Genomic DNA, 19,590 nt, shown 5'->3' on the forward strand with positions numbered 1-19,590 from the left:
GGGCTGGTTTCCACCTATCTGTCTGTAAGTCTGAAACAATGAATGAATGAGTTGAATGAATGAGCAAAAAAAAAGAAAGAAAGAAAGAAAAAGGAACAGCTGGTTTGAGTAGTTACTGACAAGAAGCCTTGTATTCCAAGAAAATTTTCTATTTTCTTGAAATGTTCTTGTTTCTGCTGAACATTTGCTACATAATGTTTCTATGAACATTAGCTTTCGTGATCAGTGTTTGGTCACATATTCCATACACACACTCAGCTGCATATAGCAGATGGCAATCGAGGAAATAACCAACACCCTGGAACCACACCCAAACTTTCCTAGATCTTTATACCCGCTGTCGCCAGTGCCTAAGGCCATAGTCCTGCCCTCAGAGCTAACTTAGGCACTTCCTTCAAATTCCAGCATTTCCTAACCAGGTTGCATTCTTGGTTCTTGCTGGCTGTGCTGTTGTTACACATTTTGTAGACTGTAAAGGAAAAAGCAAGCTGTCACTTCTCCTAGATTGAAAAAGAAGGGTGGTGGTGGCCAAAGAAAACCTTGACTATCCCCCACTCCCTTCTTTTAACTTTCTTTCCTTGAAGTCTTTTGGTTCCTGGAATATTATTCCTAAGAAGTTCTAAACTCCTGGCTCATAATACGCCTTTTCTAAGAGGAGTGACTTAAAAGATTTCAGGCCATGAAAGCACTGTATTTTATGAGGGCTTTCTAGGAGTTCTTTAAAAATTAGGTAATCGTTCATCGTATTAAACGATATCTGCTCTGTAACGTCACAGCACATGCCACGCTGCTCTAAGAAGTGGTTTTAGAGTTGTAAATGATACATAATTCTACAGTATTGAAAATATAGAAACTCAATAAGAACATGTGACTGCCTATTATTCCTATTAGCAATGAGACACGATGTTAAAGAATACGATCTCATAATTAATAAAATGTAAAACAACCAACTTACCTGAAGCAAAAATTCTATTAACACAAGAGAAATGTAAGTACAGCAGAATATCTAATTTGAGTGCTCTCTTTTGACAATATCTAATCATACAAGGTTTTCCTAATTTTGCTTCTGCTCTACGGGTTCACAAGCTTCCTTACAGCTCTACAGTTATATTTTTTAAAAATAAAAAGCTTTGCTCTTCAAGGAGGGAAATGGGGACCATTATCATAGAAAATGTGATTTTTGGAGTGACATAAGATATAACTGTATCACCCCCAAAAGACTGTGCTTTATTTTTCAGTCGACTAAGCAGTATGTTCCTGGTAAGTCGTAGAAATAGTAATCTTTATTAAATTGCATGAATGCTTTGCATTTTTCCATGACAACGTTATGCTGGTATTGATGCTTAGTAAGCAGCATAAAAGACTGCCCCCTCGTAGACTCCAGCATGGAATGAGGGTGCTTAGTAACGTCAGAAGCATGTATGTTTTTTATGTCTGAAATTGTCTTTGTGTATCTGTGTATATTTATTTTAAAAAGAGAGAGAAGTAATGGATAACACCTATCTGACAGTAAATGTCTTGGCAAACTGATTAGCCACCATTATTAAGACATTCTTTTGAAATGAGATTTCTATTGGAATGCCATTTTTTTTTTCCCCAGCCATTTTTCTCTGGCTTTAGAAACTTCCCAGTCCTTGGAAACCCACAGAACCGTGCCTGTAATGACTGCACTTGGAAAGGTTGCCCTCTAGTGGTCACATGTAGTCATCTCAGCTAAAACTGTCATATGTTGCACCTGTGGCGGTTAGTATCTCTCTACCGAGCACAGAATGATTGAATACAGCATTAATAAGCCCATGTTTTTCTGAATAAAGTGAATCTACCTCCCATGAAAATTTCTGTGGCAAATTATTGAAACTTTAAAAGAAAAAATCGTTCTTCATATAAAAATAATACATGCACATACATATTGACAACAGGACAGGTGTAGGGACAAAAACTATAGTGTCCTTTCTGAGGACTCTATACATAAAAATTAGTTGTTCCATGGACAGTAGGTAAAATAAGCTCGGCCTCTGCTGCCACCTGACTGTGTGGCCTCCGGCGAAGTCATTTAACATCTTTGACCTTCATTGTCCCCATCCGAAAAATAAGAGCATGCATGTGATGGATGATCCTAAAGGCCCCTCCAGTTCTTAAAATCTGCCACCTATACAAAGTCACTGTTCACCTGGTGTAGCACGGAGTAGCTTTGTAAGCTGACCTTGACGTTCCCTACAGCTACCCAGAGCACAGCTGAGGGAGGTGCCTGTTTATTTTAGATCAGACCAGGCTGTGAAGCATCTACCAGCTGATGATAGAACTCAGGAACACCACAGTCTAAGCCTGCAGGTAATCTTTAGAATTATAGCACACCTTTGTCAGAAAATGCTTAGTCTATTAGTCCACAGACTATTTAGCTCAGGACGGAAAACTTCCATTCTCAGTAGAGCTACTATTTCCTGCTCAGCTGGATTTCACATAAAAATGCCAAAGTGTCATATGCTTGAGGGTTTTGACACTTCATGCAGCTGTCGAGGACATAAAGAATAAATACCTGCTCTTAGCTACTTCTTTATAGAGCACATGTCTTTAAATCTGTATGCTTTTTCTTTTGCTTTTTAAAAAAATGTCTTTTTAACTATGGGAGTATCTGTAATTTGCTCAAGAAGACAGAACCTTTATTTTTCCTCCACTTTATTCTTACAGACATGGTCTGAAGAATGAAAAATCTGGGGAACTGCAAACACTGGCAGTGTGAGAGCTGCAGAATATGACATGCTTGGAATTTCCACACTATAAAAAAAGCCTCATAAATGTGGATGTGCGTTCCTCTGACATCATTCTCCAGCATTCCAAATTACAACAAAATGGCCCGATTTGAATGAATAAAATATAATCCCTTTTAGCTCACATTCCGGTCTCAACAGTAACACCATTCACAGCCACAAGCAGCATACACTCACGGCATAGGCATAACTTTCCTCTCTCCCCTATGGTTATAATTGCAGGATGTGTAAAGAGCCATGGGTATTTAAAAAAAAAAAAAAGTGGAGAGAGCGGTCGTAGTTTCTTTCTGTGTAAACTTAAGGTCAAGCTCATCTTGGCAGTCTGTTTTTTTCTTTTCTCTTTCTTTCTTTTTTGCTTATGTCAAAGTTTCTCTTATGACAATGCCTGAATAGTGGGCAGAATTGAAGTCACCAAAAAAGCCACATTTATCCCTGTATTCAATTTACACAACACCTGAGATTGCCAGCTAGGTTTTAGCAGTAACGTTTTAATTGTCAGTAAATCGCACAGAGTGTGGTGACAGCCAGTCTTCCCGTCAGCGGAAGGAGGCATTTGGAACAGGGACTGCAGAGCTCTTGCAGGTGCAAGAGCTTTGACCTCAAGAGTCTGAGGATCAGTCACTACGGCCTTGGACACTTAGTCCTGCCTAGCCTTGTTTCACTGTCTCATTTCTGACAGCTGCAGAGCATGTCTGTGAAGACAGCCCATTGTCTGGACAACGAGGCTGCAGCCCTATCCCTAACCACAGTGGCTGTCATTTCTTTGATTACCTGGGTCCTCCCCACCTCCATCCCACTTCCTCCTCCGAAACTCCCTCGTCACCAGCCTGAATTTATTTTCTGTGGAGGGAATTTAAATCAGCGGCTTTACAAAGATGCACATTGTCATTCTCAAAGGCAACAGCATGTGTTTCTTTTGCCAGGATGAACATATCTGGGACATAAATCAACCCTTTGATATGTATACACATCCCCCCTCCCTCCCTCTTTTTTTCTTTCTCACCCTTTTCCTCCTCGCTGCTCCCGCAGCCTTCAGCTGTTGCACCTGCAGTCAGTCCTGGAGCTCTTCCTGGGCCCTTGTCACTCTTCCTCTCCATGCATTTCCTCTGACCCTGCCACTTCCTCGCCACTGGTTTCTCTTTAACACTGAACCTCATTTCTTAACATTCCTCTCTCCATTTACCTGCTTTGTCCCATGGAATTTACTTCTCCTATTCTTATTCCGTCCTTTTTTCTCTCTCTCTTTTCTTTTCCACTGGTAGCCATGAGAGCCATCCCATCTTTGAATTTTATTTCAATCCAGACTGTGATTACATTTTGCCATTTTTTCTTTTTGTCTCGTAAGTATTGGGGTGGACCAATATCAGTATTCTAAAAAGGGCCCTAACAGAGTAAATATCAACATTTTAATTCTTTTTAGTGGTGGCAAAAATCCTACCTAAACAGCATTAGCGTGTTAGGCCAGGTTCTCCATGAAAGCTTGTTAAAGAAATATTCTTTTCTTTGTACATCGAAGGAATCCTTCCATTAGTCCTTCAGGGGCATTAGTAGATGGCAGAGCCTGACACAGGAGGTCTCAGCTCTTGGCCAACACTCTTAGAGAAGCAGTAACTGCTGGACAAAGTCCAGGCTGGGAGTCTCAGACACGGGAACCATTCCCACCTCTTCTGCCCAGGTGCCCATCCCTCTCCCACAGGGCAGCAGAGTGAGACAGGCCTGTGACCTTATTACACCGTGTCTTCTTGTCTAACTCCATCGGCTGCTCTAATAACCGTGGCTGCTTATTGATCTGCTTAGAGTAGATACTAACTGCCGCTTCTTGCTAAACTTGTTTTTAGAAGACACCCCTTTCCAGCTTTCTCCTCCCCGAAACCCTTTTAGGCTGCTCTAGCTGTACTTCACTGGCTGAACTCAGGCTTTCGATGTGCGTGCCTTCTCTGTGGTGCCAGGGGAGCCAGGCTCAGGCCGAAATACCAGCAGATCAAATACAAGTCTTTGTCTTTCTGTGCTCCTGACTTGGCATGCTGGGGTGCCCTGGGGGGTGTTGGGAGGGGAGTCTCGGGCTCATCTCCTTCATGTCTCTGCAGTCTCACCGTCCACCATGCAGGGTTGAGGGGCAGCTGGATGGAGGTGGGCGGAGGTGGTACCCTGGAGTTCAGAGGGAGAAGGCGCATTTTATTTGAGGGATCCTCTGCCAGGGAACTTCAGAAATGCTGCATCATGTCTTTTTTCCTGCCCCTATAAGAAGGAAGTGTGCTGTCAAATTTATAAGAACCAGTGTAGTGCAATGTAAATAGCACTAAATGTGATTTTCGAAGACCTAGATTCAAATTCCTTTGGGGCCACTCATTCCATAAGCTTGGGCCCGTCACCTCTCCCTACTGGACCTCTGACATTTTTTTGCAAAGTGAGAGGTCGGACTGTATGCTTGCTAAGGCTCTCCGCAGCTCTGTGGGATTAAAGGTTGGCCAAATTAAAGCTAAACATCAGATAATGTATTCTTTCTTTTTTCGAGGCATAAAAGGACTATGAAACCCAAGTACCTAGATCTAGAGCAGTAGTTCTCAGCCGGAAGCGATTTTATTCCCCAGGGGACATTGGGCAATATCTGGACACTTTTTTGGTTGTCTCGACTTGGGGAAGAGGGATTACTACTGGCAGCTAGTGTCCAGAGACCATTGGGCACTGCTAAACGTCTTCTAGTACACAGGACAGCTCTCTGCAACAAAGACTTATGTGGCCCAAAGTGTCAAAGGTGCTGAGGTTGAGAAACCTTGATCTAGATCAAGGCAGTAGTAGTTCGTATAATATACTCAATTCAGTCATCTCAGATTACCACCGCATACCTCTTTTCTTCCTGAATGTCCTTCATTTTCTCTACCACAACCCATTAAATATTTTGCCCTTTCTTCGGCTATTGTGTTTACTTTTTTTTTTTCATCAGAGAATATATTTCCTTTTCTAATCTGCCTTTTCTCTAATTGGAAATACTGTTTTCCTTCCTAATTTCTACTCCCTGTTTTCCTCTCCCTTCTCCCTACTCTTTTAGCTACCACTCACCAGTGGGCAGCCCCTCCTTGGCGCTTTTCTCCTGCCTACTTCTCTGCCTCTTCCCTATTTGGTGTCTTCTGTCCCCTAGTTCATAGTGGGTGGCTAGAGCAAGGCAAAGAAGAGGTCCCAGTGGAAGCACAAGATTGTTCCTATGATATCAGCATTGATAATGGAAAGACATGCTGGTCCTTGGGCCTCCTTCACCTCGTCGGTGGTACCCACTATGGCCAGAACATTGTGTTCAAGCTCAGGGCAGCGAGGAAGGCAGTCGAAGTATAAAATTCAAGGGGAATGTGTCCAAAGGGGGCTGGAGGGGTCCCTTGTCGCAGCAACCACAAGGCCACTGCTCTCCTCCAGTGGTTCCTGCATTTCATGTAACTATTTTCTATACAATTTTTATACCTTTAAAAGACTTTTTATACAAATTAATTTAGAGGTCTATCAAAATTTTTTGTCTTCACGTATATCCCCAACTTTCGGTTCAGAAACATGGTCTCTCTACTCCCTGGGAAATGATGGTATCCCCACAAAAGAGCTGACTGAGTGGAAAAGCTCATGGCTTGAAGGTACGAAAGGAAAAGAACAGAAGCTGGAAAACACATTCACTCGTTGCAGGACTGCTCTGTGGTTTGCTGGCAAGGTGTCTAGTCTAGGAAGCAGCTGTGTACGAATCTGCCTCAGTGCTGCTAGATATGCTGGGGACCCGGCTGTGCTTGCTGTAAACTGCCTCGCGGCTTCAGAACGTCTGTCTTTGGTTTCTCTCCAGCGACAGTTGGGCAAGAACATCAAGTTTGGGCAGCCACCACCCAGTGCCATTCCCATGAAGAAGGCAGACAGTGGAGAGGCTAGCTTAGAAGAGGACCTGTTCCTGACCAGTCCCATGGAAATTGTGACTCATCAGGACATCATCCTCTCAGACACTGAGAACAAAGTAAGGCTCCTCCAGGCAGTGACTTAGGTGCTAAGAAGCCCGGGAAGGGTGTGGGGGCAGGGTAAGGCTGGGAGAAGCTTCTCTGATGAGCAGCCCAGGGCTGGAGGGCACTTCCTGGGCAGGTGCCCTGGTCTGCCAATTTGGAGAAGGGGGAGGGAGAGGAGACATGCCCTTTGCACGTGCTCTGCCCAGTGTCTTGCACTTAGTCTCAGGTTGGCCCACCTCTTCTGGGAAGCCTTACCTGGCCTCACAACCAAACTGTACTCTCCTCTACGCCTTCGCTGTGCGTCCTTAGTGCTTCTTACACATCTACAGCCCATCTGTGTCTATGTCCACGTGACTGTTTTCTCTCCATCTCTAAACGCTGAGTTCTTTGAGGACAAAACTGGATCTTACACATCTCTGTCTCCTCAGGACTTAGCCAGTGATCACTTAGTAGCCCAAGTAATGATTCGTTGAATTGGATGAATTTAAAGGGAAATGAGGAAAGGCAGAACGTAACAAATGGAGCAGAGTAAAGGTTACTTGGTGTGGAAAGTTACTTTGGTCCAGCACTGTCCTATCTAAATTTGGTTTTTCAATGCTGAAAAAACCACTCTGAGCACATCCTGAAGTGTGAGTCCTTCCAGCAGCAGAAGGGACCCCCTCAGGCCTCTTATGGGAAGAGGAGGAAAAGTCCCAGCAGTAGCTAGAGTGAGGAGTTAGTTCTCCAGGTGAGGCACTGAGTCTTAACACATTCTCTGGGCCCTGCCTATCGACGTCCCTGAAATTATGTTGAGTGCCATTAAAATGAGCATGTCCCCTTTCAAGAAGCCATGCTCGTTATCAGCTAATATGTCCCAAGAATGGGAGGAAAGATGGGCGATTTGCGGAGCAAAGCGAGGAAGGAAAGAAAAGGACAGTCCCCGCCTGTTGCCCGTCTCTGCCTGAGTCCTGCCCCGATCTCTCTCGGCACCCACGCATGTGGGTAGTGGGTGGTGTGGTGGGTGAAGCAGGGGTGGGCCTACCCCTCCCACTAGAGCCAGAAATGCTCTCTGCAACCTCTCCAAAGCTCCTCATCAGCAAGGGCCATCAGCCTTAAGGCAGGGATTTCCCAAAAGTGAAGCAAGCGTCTTCACTGTTACTGGTGACTCAATATGTGCAAGGCACGGTGGCCTGAGTGTGGTGCAGAAAGCAGACTGAAGAAGGACAAGTTGCTATTACCACTCTGGAAGGGACAATAGGAGGCTTTTGTATATATTGGCAATAGAAGATAGAAAGTCTAGCAGGCCATCAGAAAGGTACGGGTGGCGCGATGTGGGCGTTCCCAAGGCAGGCGGACGCGACAGCTTTTTTCTTCTCTTTCCGTCTTTCCTGAGTCGTTTCCCCTCCTCAGCCCAGCCCTTTGCATGTGGCATTGGGGTCTTCTTTTCTTCTCACGGAGAAGAGGTCTGGCGTAGAGGTGAGAGGTTTGGCAGGTGAAGCGGGTGGAAGGCAGCTAGCAAAGTGAAAGCTCTGAGGTAGGGGTCCTGCTTCCCAGGTAAGATGGCTGTAGACAGCCCCCAGATTCTCTCAGCGACAGGCAAACACACCGCGAGGACTGAGGTTAGAGACTGCCCAGATGGGAAATGTACTGGGCTCGGGGAAGGGGGAGTGCACACTCTGAGCCTCAGGTGTCCTCGTGGGGCCTGGACGTGGGCACGGTCCCCACCGTGACTCCTGCTGGCTCTTTGAAGCCAGCGGAACCTCCGTGAGGAGGACAGGGCGGCCTTTTCCAGGCATAGCCGGTGGCTGGTTATCTGGTTATCAGAACTTCTTGTTCTGGTGTGTGACTTAAGAGCTCTCTTACTGTTCCAGTCTAGTGATACGACAAGTTCCCTGAGTCCTCTGAATCTGCCTGGAGCCAGAAGTGAGATGGAAGAGAAGGTAATATGATTTGAACTTATGTATTTAGCTTCCTTACTTTAACTTCCATTTTCCCCATTTTTGCGATCTGCTGCCTCATTTTTCCATTCATCAATTCTGCCTCATCCATTACTTTAAATTCCTTCAAAGTGCAACCGTAGTAGATATTGGGACGTCTGTTTCCATGGCAATGCAATTGCTGGACCTGAACCCTGCTCTGAAAAACAGCCACTGCCCAGCATGCCTACATTTGGAGTCCTAGGCGTTGGGAGTTTTCCTAAATGTATCACGCATTTCAAGGCACTGTTACACTGTTGAAAAAGACATTCCAGAATACCTGAAGGTACCCAAGTCTGTAAGGAAGAGTATCCTATTTAGAGATACCCAAAAAAAGAACCCAAAAAAAGGACCTTATCATTTTTCTACTTGTATGTATACTTGCTTTTTAACTTTTCTGCATGCCATCGAAGCCAAGGACTCCACCTGCAGGAGTCTAGGGAACCCCGTGGAGCCTGTGGGCACCCCTTATGTGGTGGCCAGCCCACTCTCATGAGGATTTTTCACCTGCACAGGGGCCCAGGTGTCCTCCTGGGGTCTGGCAGATCGTACAGTGAGTAGGGTACGTCCCATGGTCTTCCAAAGAAGATGGCCCAAGACAGTGCCACCGCCCAGAGAGTGAAGAGGCCTGGCTGGAATAACTAGAAATGAAACATTGCATTTAAATCTCAGCTTCTAGTGATTATCTGTGTCTTCAATCTGCCACAGTTGGCTCAAACTCCTTTGACTCGTGCATCTGTTAGTGGATGGAAATAAATGTTTAATTCATCTCTTTTCAACACTAGTTCAGAATTTGATACCTATTATAAAGATAACCATAAATAAATAAAAGCCAGGAGGCCAAAGGCTGGAATTATTTTTCCTTACTTCTGTGCTTCTTGTAATAAATTATTATTTACTGAGCATCCATCCCTTTTGCTCTTGGAGCTAGCTTGGTCCTTTAGCTTTTGTGCATAAATTGCAAGAAGGTAATTGCAAAAAGCAAAGCCGTCAGTTAAAGCCTCTGAGTGCACTTAGAGAACGAACACAGAACACAGTCTGATAGACGAACCCCCGCTTTTTCTAGCGCTGCCAGTGTCTGAGCGCTGTGGGCGCAGGCAGTAGGGCTGCGAGCGCCCCCTGCTGCACTTTGGCGTGGCGAGTGGTGTGACCTAGAGCACTTGCCTTGCTGCCTGCCAGTAGGTACCCTGTAGGTACAGGTGTGGCTTCTTCCATCTGATTCAGTGTGCTGCTGGGTTCAGGCTGAGCCACGGTCTCTCTGACCTGTTTAAATCTGTACAGTTTGTCTGAGGCTCTGGTTTTTAAGTGATTGCATCTGTATTACAGAACTGCAAGAGGTGCTGCAGGCCATCCTTGGAAGAATCGCCCTCCCTGGCGTGTGCCACATTTCTGAGTCTCCTCTTAGTTTCTCCGTGTACTCAGTGCTCTGTGACTTTGGAGTGATAGTGTTGAAACTTTTTTGCGGGTTAGAAATTTCATGCCTTAGTCATAGGTGTTATACTTTGCTGTTCCTTCATTCTTCCAACAAATATTTATTGAGCACTTGCTACTCGGGCATAAAGGGGACTGAGAATGAAGATGAAAAAGACACACTCCCTACCTCAAAGGGACTAAGGTAGGAGTGGAGATATATTCACACGGTGTTGGAGATAGTGAGAAGGCTGTTAGTTTTCGAGGTCTTTGCATGGAGTGAGCTTCTCTAGGGCTCAGCAAACTACTACTTATTTTAGTCTTTCTGGCCCATAAGGTCCAACTGTGAGCCTCTCCTTTGTTCTGCTCTTCCACTGTAGCATGGAAGTGGCCAAGGACAATGGCTGATAGGTGTGGCCTTGTGCCGGCAAAACTTTATTTACCAAACAAGCTGCAGACAGGATTCAACCTCTGGCTTTGTTTCCTCAACCCCTAAGTTAATCTGATGCCCACATTATTCAGAGTAGGAAAATTAGTCCCTGAAAGGTTAAATAACTTTTACAAGTTAATGCAAATATCATTCTCAGAACAAATAGTCAACATGCTGTTTTTTGATTCCAAATGCCGTGCTCATTTCACTGTATGAATGAGCCCGCGCTGCTCGCTGCCCTTCCGGGATCTCCTGCAGGTTGCTTTCTGATATGGACTGATTTTATATTTTAATATCCACCGTAGGTGGCTCCAGCTAAACCGTCTCGGCCAAAAAGGCACTTCTCTTCTGCTGGCACCATCGAAAGTGTTAACCTAGATGCCATCCCCCTGGCCATCGCTCGCCTGGACAACAGTGCCGCCAAGCACAAACTGTCTGTTAAGCCAAAAAACCAGAGGGTGTCAAAGAAGCACAGGCGACTTGCCGGGGTACGTGGAACCTGTCCTGGCTGGCCAGGCAGCTGCCTTTGCTTGCTGGGTACTAGTTCTGCCAAGTGGGGCGGCAGTGTGACGGACCCAGAAGGGAATGGGTCTCCCCGCACTGCGGCGTTGAGTGGGCTGCAGCGAACGAGGGTGCACAGGCTCATTTACTTCCCGTCGCCCTTTCTGATGTGTTGCCCTCGGGGTGGGGGGGCCCAAAGGCCCTTAGAGGGAAAGACTGCCTTTTGAGGGGACTCCAGACGCTGTGTTTGCTTTGCAGCAGAAAGGTGGCCTGGCCTTCCTCCGCCATGGCTTAGCCAAAGCTTCTTCGGTTTGATTAGGGTAGACATCTAAGTCAAAAGTTTCAGGGAACATAGATGAAATGTAAATATCATTTTGCCTTCATCTTTCTAGTCCTGAACTATTGGTTTTCCTGCAACTATTCATTCACATTATGAAAAAGGAATTTGAGAATGACAAAGAAAGGGGCTCGAGAGTAAACGTGAAGTCTTTTCTTCTGCCCCCACAATTTACTCTTGGTGTGACGGCCTGAGTTAGCGATCTCTGTACTTAGAATAGCCGCCCCTTCTCTTGAAATTAAGAGGGCCGCCTACACTGTGAAAAGGACAAGTAACGGTTGCCTGTGCAAAAGGAGAAGGCTAATTCTGTCTTCCTTACCAACATTAGGATCAGCCAGATGAACAGGGTGGCCTTCTGCATCAGCTGTCCCTGGACCAGAACGGACACCCTGGAGAAGACAAGCCGATTTGGCCTGAAGAGGAGCCAGAGCCGCTGGACTCTGAGGAAGAGAAGAGACGCCAAGAAGAATACTGGCGAGAACTCGAGGCCAAGTGCAAACGACAGAAGGCTGAAGCAGCCGAGAGGAGACGCCTGGAAGAACAGAGGCTCCAGGCCCTGGAGAGGAGGCTTTGGGAAGAGAGCAGAAGGCAAGAGCTCCTGGAGGAACAAGAAGAGGAAGAGGAGGGAGAGCAGAGAGACCTACAGCTAGAGGCAGAAAAGAGGCAGTGTGAAGAGGGGAGGCGGAGACTGCAAGAACAAGGTGGCCAAGGCCAAGAGCAGAGGGAGCAAGAGGAGAGAAGGCACCTGGCAGCCGAAGAGCAGAAGCGTCTGGAGGAAGAGGCTGAGCGACTGGAGAGACTCGCACAGCAGGAGGAGCTGGAGGAGCTGGAGGCGCAGAGGCGGCAGGAGGCGGAGAAGCAGCTGCTGGAGGAAGAGGAGAGGAGACTAGAGGAGCTCAGACAGCAGGAAGAGCTGGAGCAGAGGCGACAGGAGGAAGAGGATCGGCTGAAGGAGCTTAGAAGGCAGGAAGAGCTGGGGGAACAGAGACAGCGGGAGGAGGAGGCAAAGAGAAGGGAAGAGCTGAGAAAAAAGCAGGAGGAGTTTGAGGTGCAGAAGGAAGCGGGAAAGAAGCCTCAGGAAGCACCGACAGAGGAGAGTGGGCTGGAGCTGGACGACATACGGGGGCGCGTAAGGAGCCCACTTCAGGCTGACTTTGCAGAGAAACCAGAAAAACCAGAACAAGAACACCTGAAGCCCGAGAAGCAAAGAGAAAACTTTGAGGAACCAAATGTTTGTGAGAAGCAGAGCCAAGAAGCTGAGCCCTCAGGAGAGCAGCAGGAAAAGCAGGGGGATTTTCATGGGGAAGATCGTTGTGAAGGTCAGGAAAAGGGAGATGAAATTAACTTATCACCTCCCCAGAAACAAGAGGTGCAAGTGGGAGAGAGACTGGCTCCAGTGGAGAAGAAAGAAGCCGCTGCTCCAGAAAAAGACAGAAAGGTGGAGGAACTCAGGTGGCAGGAAGTGGATGAGAGGCAGACCATGCCCAGACCCTATACTTTCCAGGTGTCATCAGGAGGGAAACAAATTCTCTTCCCCAAAGTCAACCTGAGCCCAGTGACACCCATGAAAGATGCGGGACTTGCCTCTGCTTCCCATGAGCCAAAGGCCCTCAAAGCCAGCCCGGCCCCTCACGCCCTGCCCTCGTCCCTGAGCATCCCCCACACGGCCATCCTGGTCACGGGAGCACAGCTCTGCGGCCCAGCCGTCAACCTGAGCCAGATCAAGGACACGGCATGCAAGTCTCTCCTGGGTTTGGCAGAAGAAAAGAAGCACGTGGATGTTCCCGCCCTGGATAACTCACCCCGAGCCCCCGTCGATCCCCGGGCAGGCAGCGGGAAGGCCAGGCCCCCCCAGCAGTCTCCAAGCAGTGTGACTGCACTGGCCGAATGGGCTTCCATTCGGTCCAGAATCCTGAAGAACGCAGAGAGTGACCAGAACAGCAGGAGAGACCAGTCTCAGCCTGGTGAGGAGCACACTCCCAGGGGCCAATGTGATTCCCGAGGGAACCTCCGGAAGACCCCACCAGTGAATGCAAAGTTCTCTATTATGCCTGCCTGGCAGAAATTCTCAGCCGGGAGCACAGAGACCTCCAAACAGAACACAGAAGCTGAAAGCATTAGAAAAAGATTTGTGCTGGGAACCAGTGATGAGATAGCACCCCCGCCTCTGGCTGCTGATGATAATGAGCACGAGAAGGGCACAGAGAAACTGGGGGTGCACCAGGAGCCGGCGGACACCACTGAGGGATGCAAATTTGCCAAAGACCTTCCATCTTTCCTTGTTCCAAGCCTTCCTTACCCTCCGCAGAAAGCAGTGGCCCATGCAGAGCCCGTGACCACTTCAGACAGCGAGATCACCAGTGGTATGGGAAAGCCAGACCCTGCGATGCTAGGTAGGGAGGAAAAAGCCTCACCTTTTGGAATAAAGTTGAGAAGGACCAACTACTCCTTGCGCTTCCACTGTGACCAGCAGACAGAACAGAAAAAGAAGAAAAGGCACAGCAGCATAGGGGACAGTGCCAATGGGGGGCCACCTGCACCAGGGAACACACATGGGGAGAAAGAGACAGAGAGTTTGGCTCTGAAACGTGGCCCATCCCTCCCCCTGGAGAGGAAGCAAGTCCCGTCCACCTGGAAAGACTCTGCTGAAAGCCCTTCCATCCACTCTCCTGCAGCCCAGCCTGGGCCCCCACTGGCCAGCAGCCAGACCTCAACTCCAGAGCATGACAAGGCAGCAAACCGAATGCCACTGGCGCAGAAGCCAGCCCTGGCACCCAAGCCCACCAGTCAGACCCCACCATCCTCCCCACTCTGCAAACTGAGCAGGCCCTACCTGGTAGAGCTGCTGGCTCGCAGGCCAGGGAAGCCCGACCCGGAGCCCAGCGAGCCATGCGGTGGCCCCCAGCCACCCTCTCCACCATCCCCTGAGGAGAGGAAGGCCCGGAGGAGGGATGAGGAGGAAGAGATGGAAACGGAGAGGAAACCCACTTCCCCGGCTCTGTCTGCTGTCCAGCAAGAGAAGCCTCCCCAAACACCCGAGGTTGGGAGGAGAGGTACGTAGACGTAGGTCAGAAAACAGTGCCTCTGTCCTTCATGTCGTCCATGTCACAGCTAAAGCCAGAACTGCCCAAGGCTAGAAGTAGCCATTGGAGCTGGTGTTGGAGCATTTCTCTTAATTAGAGGCCGGTCGTTATTCCCAAAGGGAATGAGTCATAGCGAGGCTCTTTACTTTTATTAATCAAAAGAAACTTTTGTGGCTGAAAGCTTTTCTGAAAGAAAGGATTTCCTGAGCCACATTCCACCAGAGAAAGGACCGGGTCCCAGGCACGCAGCCTGAACCACCAGCAGCAGGGCTAGGAGGAGACAGACATGTTCACTGTCAGGTTTTTTTATACGATGGGTTTGGGGAAGAAAGGTGTAAGTTGTTTTGAAAGAACTTACATTAGCTACAGGCAGAGACGAGTGGGAAAAGATGACAGTTTGGGGGCAGGCGTACAGTCCACAAGGAAGGAGTATTTGCTACTTTTGGATCGACTGTGGGCAACAGCTGGAAAGTTCACATGTACACAAGATGCTTTTGGATCTGATGGCCAGCTGTTCCCTCTAGTTAAAAGCTGAAATAGCCACCTGGAAATTGATCCAACATTTTAGTGTACGTTCAGGAATGTAAGCAGTCTTGTTTCTGCCAACAGCTGTTAACTGGTTAATCTCCCTTGTCTCTCTCCCCGACTCTCCAGTCAGTTGTAATTTAATTTAGGACACCTCAAAATTTTTCTCTTGTCACTTTTCTACTGTTCTTTATCATTTTGGAAATACAGACTGACTCTGCTCTGTGTCTGCAACTCACATATTAATGAAATAAGTTAAAGCTAGCACAGACTAATGTGCTTTCAGTTGACAATGGAAGTAAAATCTGATCCGAATTAATTAAGGTGTCCTTGATCATGGTGAGGGGCCGCGCAGTGATGGTGAAGACTGGAATTTCCTAGACCAGTGACTGTTCTGTCTGGGCAGTAGCAGCACTACGTCGGGAGCTTGGGGGGCACTTTCAACAGTTCCACCAGCCTAAGGAACCTCTGGGGGGGTTATTGGCTTGGTCTGAGTTTTTTGCAAAATGCTCTGTAAATGCATCCTGCTGCACCAGCTTGCCACTGGGAAGCCCACCTATAAAGAAATTTTAGGGCCACCCTTACTCCTGGTCGCCCCTCATGGTTTTTTATGGTAAATGCTCGGGGCAGCTCCATGATCACTTGGAGTGGCTTTGGGGCCCCCGAGAACCCTTACCTAATCCTTTCCTTTTTCTGTTTTGCAGAGTAGGAGGTCAAGTACGGGTCATAGCCCAGGAAGTAAATCACATTTCTCAGAGAAATTCTCCCCTGAAATGTTTTAGGGAGAGATCGTTTTTATTTCTTGTTTAACTGTTTAGATTTGAGGTGATTTGTGCAGAGAAAAGAGCTGTGTCCCAAGGAGTACAGGTGTGGTCACTCACCTTGCGGTAGACCCCGTCATCCTCTTTCACCAAGCCTTGCCTGGTTTCCGGAGTGTCGATCAGCAGCTTCAAGATAATTTCTCCCTAACGGTTTCTGTTTACCCTGCCGACAAGAAGCCCATTTTCAGTTTTTTGCTTTTTCCTTTAACCTCTGTGCTGGGCCCTAGGGAGATAGCCACAGTGCGTCCCTGTGAGCAGGTCATTTAGTTCCCTATAACCTTGTAGGTCTTGTGGACGCCAGTCCCATTGGCTTTCAGAGCTCAGTGTTTAGGGGGCCTGACTCTCAGGTGGCAGTTTAAAAGTTGGAGTGCCAGGTGTGGGGTCCAACCTCTTCACTCCTCAAGGAGAACCTGGGAGTTGAGTTCCTTCCCAGTTGTGGGTTGCCACGCTGGGGTTGGGGATTGTGTCTCAGCCTCTCCTACCTGTTTTGATGTGGGTTTTTCTGGCCACCTGGTGGGTGGGAGTCACTCAGATAGTTTCTGGATTTCTTTCACAGAGACTTGTTCTTTATGTATCTGTAGACCGTATTTCTGTGGGAGGAGGGGAATTCAGGATCCTATGTCACCCTCTTGAACCGAAATCCCCATTTCTAGTTTTGACATTAGCTTTTGAGTCGTTAGCTTTCATGGTGTCATCAAAGTTCTTCTCACATCCTGTCCTGCTCTAGCACACACATCTTCTCCCCAAAGGAATAACGCTCTGCTTTTCTTTGTTCTCTTAGAGATGTCCCTTTTGATTATTATAACCTTCCGCCAATCTCAGTATCCAGATTCTAGGCTCTCAGACTTGAATTTTTCTTTATTTGGTAGAAAAGAAACGTGAGAATAAGGACCACGTGCTTTGTGGGTGGTTGCTGCCTAAAGACCGTGGGATTTTCCTGTCTGACTCTAGACCAGGGCTGACCAAGTCTGTGTGACTGAATACCCCATCAGAATAAGGATGCCTGGACATCCGGTTCACTTGTTAATTCTGTGCATGTGGCGCCATCATTAGCTAAAACCTCTGTAGCACCATATACACTTGGAGTGAACTTCAGTGAAGCATCAGTGAATGTAAATCTGCATTGTAAATCGTGGTGCTACTTTTATTTTCTTTGGCCAACTTCTTGTCAGATCTGATTACTTCATAAAGCAGCAGGCAAAGAACTCCTCAGCTCTCCTATGTTCTTATGCTTGCTTTATTAGTAGCATATTAAATCTGTGGTTTGTTTGTAATCATTTCTGCCATTCGTCCACTTCATAAGGGGTCATTTAGTTCATAAGCTCATCTAACCGCAGAACTCCATGATATGCTGAAAGCGAAGCAAGTGAAGACAAACTTGCTGGTTCTCCCCCACCCCCGCTCCCCCCATCACATTGCAGTGCTCCCAGCTTCCCCTGGGAGTCTTTAAACATCACATTTGTTATACCTGGCCTTCTAATCTATGGTCCCTGGGCTGAGTGAGGATGTCAGCACCAGAGTATTAAATATTAGAAAAACTCAATTTCGATTTTATTTTTAGATTTAAAGATATACAAATAGAAATTCCAATCTTTTCTCTCTTCACCCCCAATAAATTGCTTTGCATATCCCCTAGGGTGCTTGCACCCTTTTTTTTAGGGGCAGAGGGAGAACACTGCTTTAGCAAGAGGTGTCCGTTTGTGAGGCTGAGGCTAGCAAGGACCAGTACATAGGCCGAGCGACTGGGAGGGTGTTGATTCTGAACCCACCCTGGTGGGGATTAAAATGACAGTGATAATCCCCCTGTGTTTCTCTAACACTTTGATTACAGATACCATCAGATATCACCTCATTCTGAGATTCCCAGAACAGATAGCAAGTGGCCCTTTCTCTAAGAACTGACCTTGGAGAGCAGTGATTAGAACCCTATAATGCCAGGAGGCACCTGCTTGTCTCCCCAGAACCTGAAGGAGGGAACTTGAATGAACTGAGCTGCTACTTGTCTACTGAGTTTAGAATGAGAGAGCATAGGTTTAAACATTGCAGCAAAATAAATTTTTAATTGAATATTTTGAATCCCCTCCCCCCTCCAAAAAAAAGATTATGTGATTAACAAAGAACATCTATGTCTTTAAAAATCTTGAGTGAAATGAGGGATTTTACTGTTTTGGAAAATTTCAACAACAGCCGTTCTTTGTGCTTGCTCATTTATAAAGTGCTTTCATTTGCACCGTCTCGTTCACACAGCACACATAGAGGTTAGGTGGGTAGTCTTGGCTCCATTTTCCAAATGAAGACACCAGCATCTGAGAAGTTAGGTGACTTTTGCCTTCTCCCCACAGTGGTAGAGCCAGGACGAGGATGAGTTCTGTCCCAGATTAAATGATCTCCCTGTTACCCTAAGACTGCCTCCAGTAATTCTCAGCTGGCATTTGTAAAATGCTTAAATTAAGCCTTTAAAAACACTTTTACATTAATGTCCTCATTACTTCTTGGACCGATTGACCTTAATCATGTATTTGTTCAAAAAATATTGTTCAGAAACTCCATAGGATTTAGCAAAGCCTTATCTCCTTTTTCTTGTGGTTCCTTTAAACCTGATCTGTGATTCTCATTTTCCCCCCATCTCTTGGATAATATTGTTAGCATAGTTCTTTCAATCACTTTAAAAGACAATTTTTATTGACGTAAGGATGCATAACATAACATTTACCATCTGAACTATTTCTAAGTATACAGTTCAGTAGTGTTAAGCATATTCACATTATCACACACCCGATCTCTAGAACTTTTCCGTCTTGCAAGATTGAAACTGTACTCATTAAACAACTCCCCTTCCCCAGCCCCTGGCAACCACTATTCTGCTTTCTGTTTCTATGAACCCGACTACTCTAGATAAATCATATAAATGGAATCATGGAGTATTTGTCTTTTTTTGTCTCTGACTTATTTCACTTGGTATAACGTCCTCAAGATTCATCCATGTTATAGCATGTGACAGGATTTCTTTTTTAAGGCTGAATAACATTCCCTTGTGTGCATATACCATATTTTGTTTATCCATTCATCTGTTGATGGACATGGGTTCATTCTACCTCTTGGCTATTGTGAACAGTGCTGCTGTGAATATGGTTATCTCTTCAAGATCTTGCTTTCACTTGTTTTTGAGTAAATACCCAGAATTGGAATTGTTGAGTCTTATGGTAGTTCTATTTTTAATTTTTTGAGGGACCACCCTACTGTTTTCCACAGCAGCTGCACCATTTTACATTTGCACCAACAGTGTGCAGAATTCTAATTTTACCACATCCTCACCAACACACATGTTTTCTTTTTTTAAATGGTAGCCATCTTAATGGGTATGAGGCGGTATCTCACCATGGTTTTGATTTGCATTTGCCTAGTGGTTAGCGATGCTGAGCATCTTTTCATGTGCTTATTGGTCGTTGATATGTCTTCTAAGAAGAAATGTCTATTCATATCCTTTGCCCATTTTTTAATTGGGTGTTCTAGGGGGTTTTTGCTGTTGAGCTGTAGTTCTTCCTATATTTCCAATCACTTTTTGAAAATAAAAAGTCTTCTAGGCACTTTCAGTAACAACAGTCTCATGTTAGTAATTAATATGTCCCCTCCAGTGCCATAATCAAAACTCCAAACACTATTTCAAATTTAAGTGTCTCCCTCCTTATTTGGCCTGCTTCAGACTGATACGCCCGCAGTACACAAGCAGGCATGGTCGACTTCTCCCCTTTCTTCCAGCCCAGAAACAGGCCCCAGAGATGGAGTGAAGGA

General features: G+C 46.5%; 1 protein-coding gene across 2 annotated transcripts in view; it reads left to right on the plus strand.

Moving 5' to 3' along the window:
• KIAA1211 (KIAA1211 ortholog) overlaps nucleotides 1-19,590 on the plus strand; it is a 52,138-nt gene that overhangs the window by 23,350 nt on the left and 9,198 nt on the right. For both annotated transcript variants that reach the window (XM_025040289.1, XM_006922516.3), the window contains 4 exons: nucleotides 6,586-6,750; nucleotides 8,587-8,655; nucleotides 10,837-11,019; nucleotides 11,698-14,422. In XM_025040289.1, coding sequence (XP_024896057.1) covers nucleotides 6,640-6,750; nucleotides 8,587-8,655; nucleotides 10,837-11,019; nucleotides 11,698-14,422 — 3,088 coding nt within the window. In that variant the 5' untranslated portion in view covers nucleotides 6,586-6,639. The remainder of the gene's footprint in view (nucleotides 1-6,585; nucleotides 6,751-8,586; nucleotides 8,656-10,836; nucleotides 11,020-11,697; nucleotides 14,423-19,590) is intronic.

This window comes from Pteropus alecto, unplaced genomic scaffold (genome assembly GCF_000325575.1).
Source record: "Pteropus alecto unplaced genomic scaffold, ASM32557v1 scaffold57, whole genome shotgun sequence".
In the NCBI taxonomy this organism is placed as follows: Eukaryota; Metazoa; Chordata; class Mammalia; order Chiroptera; family Pteropodidae; genus Pteropus; species Pteropus alecto.